The following is an 8,762-nucleotide window of genomic DNA, read 5'->3' on the forward strand; positions in this document are numbered from 1 at the left end:
AAACATTTAATATAAATGGTGATTGCATGAAATTAACTTAATTTAAAGTGTATGACATTAAAATCAAATGATGTATTCACATCATTTGTGAAAGTATTTTTAAACCAATCAATATTGTTTCGTTAAATGTAATTAAATTAGTTATAGTTTAAATTAATTTATACTAGTTAAATTTTAAATAGTTTATATTAAATGTTTTTTTATAGTAATACATCTCCATTCAACAAATGGGAAAATTCTATATTTTTTTTCCTTTCTTCTCTATTATTAAGTTTCTGATATCACTCTGACCTCAACAATTTTCGTAATTGGTTTTGACAAACACGGCGTAAGCGTACCTTACACTCCGAGTTAAGGGTATTTGAGGAATTGAGGTGGTAAATGCAGTGAAACTCAAAAGAAGTTTCCTGCAATGGAAGAAAGAAGACCTATTAGTCGAAGTCAAGGTCAACGAAGAGAATGCAATGAGAGAACAACAATACTGAAAACAACTAAACTCTCAAATTCAAATCAATGATCATAAATTGCATCAGTTGATAGTTTCAGATTTCAATAATAAAACCTAGATTCCCGTTATTACAATAATATTCATCAGTTTTGTTTTTCTTTCTGTTCGTAGCGATTATTACCGCAGCCCGACAAATTCCAGCCCAATCAGGGCCCAATGATGACTCCCAAATTTCAAAACGTAGTCTCCACGGCGGCGTCCGTGGCGGCCACCGTGATGCTCCTCCGCTCTTTCACCCGCAATTACATTCCCCCGGAGTTCCAAAACTACCTCCACTCAAAACTATCAAAACTCCTCTCCTCCTTCTCCACGGAACTCACCCTCGTTATCGACGAATTCGACGGGCTCACTACGAACCCGCTCTTCGCCGCGGCGCAGCTCTACCTCAAGCCGCAGGAGGCGCCGAACACGAAGCGCTTCCGCGCCACGATGCCTTCGAAATCGCGCCACGTGTCCCTTCTCATGGACGGCAACGACGAGATCACGGACTCCTTCAACGGCGTGCCGTTCCGGTGGAGGCTCGTGTCCCGACGCGGCAAATCGAATTTCGCGGTGCACTTCTTCGAGGTGCGGTTCCACAAGAAGCACCGGGAGATGGTTCTGTCGAAGTATTTTCCGCGCGTGATGAAGGAGGCGGAGGCGGCGCGTGAGCGGAGGAAGACGCCGAGGCTCTTCACGGTGAAGGACAAGCGGTTTCGGAGGGGAGGGAGGGGAGGGAGGGGGGAGATGTGGCAGGGCGTGAATATTGAGCACCCTGCGACGTTTGCGACTGTGGCGATGGATTGGGAATTGAAGGAGATGATAATTAGGGATTTGGATAGGTTTGTGGAGAGGAAGGGTTTATATAAGAGTGTTGGGAAGGCGTGGAAGAGAGGGTACTTGCTTTCGGGTCCCCCTGGAACTGGGAAATCGAGTTTGATTGCTGCTATGGCTAATTATCTGAATTTCGATGTCTATGACTTGGAACTCACTGCTGTTAATGGAAATTCTGACCTTAGGAGTTTGTTGATTGCCACCAGCAACCGTTCCATTCTTGTTGTGGAAGACATTGATTGCTCCCCTCAATTGCAGGATAGGCTTGCAGAACCTAAATCATCACAACCCCATCGCTTCATCCCACGCCATTTTCACTCATTTCCAGCACCCCAGGTATAATACAATACAATCACATCCTTTTCTTAGTTTCAGATACCGATGAGTCAGTTTTATACCCTTTCTTTCAAGCGTTGAATCTCGCTTACTGTTTTGAATTGCAGGTGACATTATCGGGGTTCCTGAATTTCATAGATGGGTTGTGGTCGAGTTGTGGGAATGAGAGGATCGTAGTGTTCACCACGAATCATAAGGAGAAATTGGACCCTGCTCTCTTGCGCCCTGGGCGTATGGATGTGCACATTGACATGACTTACTGCACCCCAGATGGGTTCAAAATGCTGGCTTCCAATTACCTTGGGATCACGGAGCACCCACTTTTTGTTCAAATTGAGAACTTGCTTGGGATGATCGATGTCGCTCCGGCGGAGGTAGGGGAGCAGTTTTTGCGGGACGAAGATCCGGATATTGCACTCAACAGCCTGATAGAGCTCCTTCTTGAGAAGAAACCAAATCATGAATTGCAGATAAAAGTACCTCTCACCGTTGAATGATTTGAGTCAAGTGAAATGAAGATCATAACATACACTTGGTGCAATTAGACTTATAACTATAATTTGTATAAAGAAACAACAAAAAATTAAGGAGAAACTATAGATAAACATAGTGTTCTAAGGATTAAACCCATCCAGTTGATTTAAAGAATTTCTTTAGTGTGACACTGAAGAGAGATAATTTTGTTTTCCGTTGAAAAGAAAAAAAAATACTTTACTAACGAAGTAAATTTCACTTCAAAATATTTCTTTATTTTAAGATATTTAATGCTTATATTTTTCTTAAAGCACGATAATACATAATTATAAAAATTCTTCTTCCACTTTCAACTCTGATCTGACCATCCTGCGCAACCGCCATAAGCGGTGGTGCTGCCATGCACGTCACCACCTAGTTTCCCAAGGTTCATATTTTTGTTTGTATATTTTGGTGACTCGTAAAAAAGCCGATTATAACCTAAAGGAATTGTTGAAATATCTTGTCCATTATCATGTAATAGAACATATGAACTAATGAACTACTCTAATTCGTCAAGGTCGACTCTAGATTCTCATAATTTATATATTTAAAAAATATCTAATTTAAATACAATTTTATAAAAACAAACTTATATAGTAATGATTCAATGTAAATTTTTTAATATATAAATATAAATTTGTATTAATAAATACTAACGTTAGTTAAAAATATTCACTGTAATTTCTTGCAAAAGCTTTATTTACTAATTGCATAATCTTACAGTCCATGATTAACAAAACAGATCAACCAACTGTTTGATTTTACACAAGTCAAACTTTTACTCGTCTACAACCTATGGTGCACACATTTCAATCACACTAAAAATTAAGTTAACTCAACTTTAAAACAAAAGAATAAGAAATACTTACTGAGATATGTTTGATGTTTCTTTAAATTTTAATCTTAATTTATTTAGGTCACATCACTTCTAACATTTTATGGTAAATCTTACTCCAACATAAAAATCTTAGCAGATCTCACTTTAATAACTTTTTTAACTTATTAAATGAAAGATTGCTCTTAAGATAAAAAAAAAACTTAAGATTTTACATTTTATGCAATGTCAAGATACTTTAATAAAGATCTTGAACATCACAAATATAAATAAAATCTTTGCTCATATTTATTCTCTAATCTTGTGCAAATTTAGCATTTGATTCACAGAAGATCCAAAAGGGGTGGACTGTGGAGACTCCAATATTTACATAAAGAAAAGAGCAGCAACACCCACCCAAACATCCATGGATAATTCAGAAAAGCTGGTAAGATATAAATAATTAACATCTTTTAAGCACCTTTGAGTTTTGATACATATATGTATTTTTTGAATCCATCCTTTACTCATTTCTGCGCTGATAGCTCCAAATCACAGCGGAAAAATGGAAAGGACAATATACAGAAGCAACAGAAATAAGAACCAACGAAGAGTGTCGAAAGATTAAACAAAGCCAGACAAAAGATGTAGCAATGCAACATCCCAGTTATTCTGGCACTTCTTTCCTCTCTGTTTCTTTTTTACTGTGGCCGGAGGAGATAAAGAATCATAATAAAATGGCCAACACAATACATATTAAAAATCCCTCAAAAGTCAAAAGTATACCAGGACAATGGAAAAGAAATGAAAAAAACCCTTAACCTAAATCACCCTAGAGCCACGAGACACGTGGACCTAAAGGATTCCCAGTAGTAACAAGCAAAGCTTAAAGTGTATCCAGCGATATTCTTTTATTTGTCCATAAATTTAATATATAGGTTTTATGGTTATACCTGAAACAAGGAAAATACCATGTTTTAGTTTGATGACCAAAATATGGAACACATATCAAGTGACTATGCTTTAAAAAAATGTACAGCACACTACCTATGCATTCTCTGTAAATTTGAGAAAAAAAAAATTAATAACGTATTTTCAGTGTGCGCCTTTAAATTCAGAAAATTACTAGTGAAATTGGTTTTCAAAATTTTTATGTCGTGTAATAAACAATTTTGAAAAGCCACTTTTACATCAATTTTGGAAGAGCGGAATTTTTACTGAATATGAATCCTAATCAGCAGTTTTTTCTGTTTGCCACAGGTGCAAATGTCAACCAGATAATTTAAAAATTCCTTACATAAATAAAATCAAGCAAATATAATATATATATATATATATATATATATATATATATATATATATATATATATTACTTGCCCCATTTCAGAAAGCATAGAAGCAGGGTTTTGAGAATCTTACAAGATCCTTAAACAGCCATCTTCATTTCTACCTTCTTGTGAGGGTCATATCCTATGAGCTTGAAATCGGTAGCAACAAAGGAATCTATATCTTTCTTATTTGGGTTTATCTTCAAAATCTGAATTGAGGTATAGGCAATCAACAAGGAAAAGGCAGTTTATACGAGTGCATAATTGTTATTATTTTGTGGGCATCTACGTTAAGCAAATGTTTTTTTTAACATTTACACCTACCGGAAAAGGTTTTGGTTGATTCTGAAGCTGTTCCTGAAGAGGTCTCACATGATTGCGGTAAACATGTGCATCCCCGATAACATGACTAAAATCACCCGGAACAAGGTCTGACAAGAACAGGATATGATATGGTTAGATCAGTCCAATATCTGATGTCAATTTTATTTTAATATAAATGCTGTATTTCTCTACGTAAGATTACAACCCAAATACATCAGAGCCACCCCCAAACTTTAAACGGTGAAACAGAACACACCCAAACCTATATCTTTCTTTTTAAGAGCATTCTAATTTTTCAGAGAATCTGATTATTGGCATCCAAAAGGACTATTTTGCCATTCCATACAAAAAGTATGCTAATCATAATAATATAAAATCTTTGTGAATCATAACCCATTAATCAGCTTAAAGTCATTTAAAATCAAATAATGACGAATCTGTATCATGAAAAGGAATTAAGATGCCATGTACGTCTGAGAACAAATTTAAGTATATGACACTGACATAATTTGCTTACCACAAACATGAGCAATCATGCATGTCAAGAGAGCATAAGATGCAATATTAAATGGCACCCCCAGGCCCATGTCCGCAGATCGCTGATACATTTGACACGATAATTCCCCATTTGCTACGTAAAACTGCAGAAATTTTTTTGTTGACAAAACTTCATGAAAGGAGAACGAGAGAAAGAGATAGTTATTCCAAGATAGACCCAAATATAGCTGCAGACCTGCGCAAACATGTGACAGGGGGGAAGTGCCATCAATTTAAGATCAGATGGATTCCAAGCTGAAAGAATGATGCGTCGATCATCAGGGTTATGCTTTATCTTGTCAATAACATCCAGAAGCTGGTCAAATCCTTGGCCAGAGTAGTCAGCATGCATGTCAGTATACCTGTAAAATGTAAGATGGAAAATTAATAAGGAACTAAGCAAGACCACCAAAATGATGCCTAATGACATAAAATAAAGGTACATCCACCTACTTGGCTCCAAAGTGCCTCCACTGAAACCCATAAACAGGTCCTAAGTCACCCTCCTCCCTTTCTCTCAAACCAATGCTGTATATAAATTGTAAATCCAGTTAACAAACGCACGGAGAAGAAAAAATTGTAGTTCCAACAAAAATTAGTAGGTCATGCTTGCCTATCAAGGTATTCTCTAGATGCATTGCCATCCCAGACATGAATGCCTTTTTCTTGCAGCACCTGTCAATATAAAATGATTTCAGAATAAAATTCACTCTGGATGTATCCAATGAACCGGACATTCTTGTAAACCACTAATATGCCTTCACGCAACTCAGTGATTTAATTGAATTTTGGTTCAGCAGCTTTTTATACTCTAACTATGTTTGGAAAAATAACTAAAAATTGTTAACAGAAGCTATTAAGCTATATTATTGAGGCATGTGTTTTGGTAAAATTATTCAATATTAATAATGCAACATCCAGGTGCTAATCATGTCATCATGAAACCGTTCTATGATAATATTTTAACCATTGCAAATAGATTAAAAAAAACTTGAGTATATGATCAATTTACAAAATATAAATAGAGACAATCCTCATCTTATAAATCGATTTTTAAAAATTAATTACCCCTTAAACTCACTTCCTAATTCACAATAATGCCAATTTTATGGACATACGGATTTATTATCAAAATTAGAGTCAACTAATGTAAAGCCCCCAATTTCATGAACATAGGCATTTATTATCAAAATTAGAGCCAACTAATGTAAAGCCAGCCTACAAATTCTCGAAAGCCTGGCTTTATCACGACGTTTAGTCACTAATAAATCGTTGAACATAAAAGGTATTGATATTTTAGTCATCAGTGCACAGATTAATAAGGATTCAAACATGTTATATCATTTTGATTCACAACACAACAATGTATAAGTCGATTAAAAATTTGAAAAAAAAAACAGGGAATAATGAGTTGGGTAGGAGACTCCAAAGCTTTCCATGTGTCTATCCCCATTCTTTACCAAGCTAAAATAGTATCAAGCAAACCAACTTAGTTGCCCAATATTTGGTTCGTGCTAGCTACTTCGTGAACAGTAACATAACTAGAAAAGGGCATGTATGCACGTCTGCGCGGAAAAGATTGGTACAGATATCATTACCTTGGCACTTGTTGAGCCGCTGATAAACCAAAGAAGCTCCTCAACAACCCCTCGCCAAAATACTTTCTAGGAACCAAATTAAGAAATCATGTCAACTTTTATATCATGAAATACGATATATATTCTTCTTCAGTCTTCATAAACATTAAAAGTGACAAAACAAACAACAATTACATCAAAATAACATAAGGAAACGAAACAAAAAAATAAGAAATTAATACGCAGTAGTTTATACAAATTCATACATACCTTGGTTGTTAGAAGGGGAAAGTTCCTGCGCAGATTAAACCTCATCTGTGGAATTATAGAGAAGGTGTAAGCATACATATAAATCATTGCAACTGCTGAACAGAGCAATCGAGATGTTACCTGGCAGCCAAATTTCGACAAGGTACCAGTCCCTGTCCTATCATCCTTAATTGTGCCTTCAGAAATAATTTCTCGAACCAAACTTAGATACTTAAATTCCTCATGTCTCTCATAAATGAACTTCGGAAGAAAAGAAAATTCATTGACCTCGAATTTTAAAGAGTCTGAACCATTATCAAAAACTGGATCAGCATTCTGACGTAGGGACTCAGCCGGAGAACTCCTTACACGCACATAAGTGTTGAAAGAATAGCGGAGGTTGTCTTCCACCAAAGGAAATGATGAATACCATGACTGAAATTGAGAGGTATCAACTCGAGGCATAAAAGTATCACACTCAATGCTTGCCTCAATTTCTGTAATATGAGCAGCTTCGCATCCAGGTACATTAAGAGCCTCTCTGAACATAACAATTATCACCGTTAAAAAAAAAAAAACTTAATATGATTACAAAAGGAAAGAAGCAGGAAGGTAACTACAATATAAATATACCTGAATATCTCACCACCTCCTGTAAGAAATACTTTCTCAATTGACAGGCAGTACGGAGAAGCAGCCAACAGTTCCATAGCAGAAGACACACTTCCACATATTATAACATTCTCTGCAGTTGCAATATCAAAGCTACCCGAGCGAGTCAGAACAACGTTAAGGCGACCAGGAAGAGGCCTATCCTCAGGAGGGATACTCTCCCATGTTTTTCTACCCATCACAACAGCATTCTTCTTCCCCGGATCAGACGTTATAGTTGTGATCTCATCAAAAAATTTGAGATCAGTGGGTAACGTCCAGGGCAATTTTCCATCCTTAGAAATGCCCATGTCTCTGGTGGCAATCACTACTGCTTGGTAAGTCCTCCGTGGAGGAGGCTCTGACTTGCCATTGTCATTGCCATTGCCATTACCATTGGAAATCACAAAAGAATCACTTGCCATCAGAGGACCAAAAAGCCTGGAGAACAAATAAAGTTGAATCTAAATCCAACAAATAAAACAGGTGCAGTATAAAATTAAAGAGTAAATAAAAAATCCATCCTCTTCCCCCGCCTTTTCCCCTGACTGCAAAAAACAAATTCTCTGCACCAATTCAATTATTCTAAAATACAAATTAGTATAAGAAAATTTTCAAAAATCCAGTCGCCTACTTAAACTAGATTAATCAGAAACACAACACTATCATCTTTCTCATGGCATCACAATAACTCAGCAACAGTAACAGAAACACACAATGAAACCATCTAAACAATTGAGAAAAACAATAAATTAAGAAGCAAACATAATTTATCACACTGTGTACCAACCAACATCAACCAACACAATCTAAAATCCATAAACAAGATTCAAAAATAATAATAAAAAAAAACTAGAAATACAGAAATCTAAATGTGCACAAGGAGACAGCGAATCTAGAACGGAGCCTGCCAAAATGCACTGACCTAACAATGCTGTGCCAACTATTTTCTGCTTCTGTCTAAAAATTGCAAAATGTGAAGCAGAAAAAAACTGTGAAAGAAAAAAAGAAGCTGAAACTGAAAGTCAGAGTGTGTAAGAAAAGGAGAAAAGAGGTTTCTTGGCAGAGAAAACAAAGGAACAAGAGAGAACAAATATATAGAGAGAGAA

At 36.2% G+C, this 8,762-nt stretch overlaps 2 protein-coding genes across 2 annotated transcripts; one reads left to right on the forward strand and one right to left on the reverse strand.

Annotated features, from left to right (window-relative positions):
* Positions 1 to 440: 440 nt before the first annotated feature.
* Positions 441 to 2,444, forward strand: LOC124831565 (AAA-ATPase At3g50940-like). The gene is made up of 2 exons (XM_047305586.2): positions 441 to 1,657; positions 1,765 to 2,444. Exons 1-2 carry the CDS (start codon positions 665 to 667, stop codon positions 2,152 to 2,154), a joined length of 1,383 nt encoding a protein of 460 aa, XP_047161542.1. The 5' UTR covers positions 441 to 664; the 3' UTR covers positions 2,155 to 2,444.
* A 997-nt stretch (positions 2,445 to 3,441) lies between these two features.
* LOC124831564 (bifunctional dihydrofolate reductase-thymidylate synthase-like) lies at positions 3,442 to 8,762 on the reverse strand. The gene is made up of 12 exons (XM_047305584.2): positions 8,579 to 8,762; positions 7,636 to 8,094; positions 7,144 to 7,543; positions 7,024 to 7,068; positions 6,775 to 6,840; positions 5,790 to 5,851; positions 5,630 to 5,704; positions 5,373 to 5,538; positions 5,157 to 5,280; positions 4,640 to 4,746; positions 4,407 to 4,524; positions 3,442 to 3,940 (listed from the first exon to the last, which is right to left on the reverse strand). Exons 2-11 carry the CDS (start codon positions 8,076 to 8,078, stop codon positions 4,414 to 4,416), a joined length of 1,599 nt encoding a protein of 532 aa, XP_047161540.1. The 5' UTR covers positions 8,079 to 8,094; positions 8,579 to 8,762; the 3' UTR covers positions 3,442 to 3,940; positions 4,407 to 4,413.

The sequence above is a fragment of the Vigna umbellata genome, chromosome 3 (genome assembly GCF_029865625.1).
Source record: "Vigna umbellata cultivar VRB3 chromosome 3, Vumbellata_1.0, whole genome shotgun sequence".
NCBI classification, from domain to species: Eukaryota; Viridiplantae; Streptophyta; class Magnoliopsida; order Fabales; family Fabaceae; genus Vigna; species Vigna umbellata.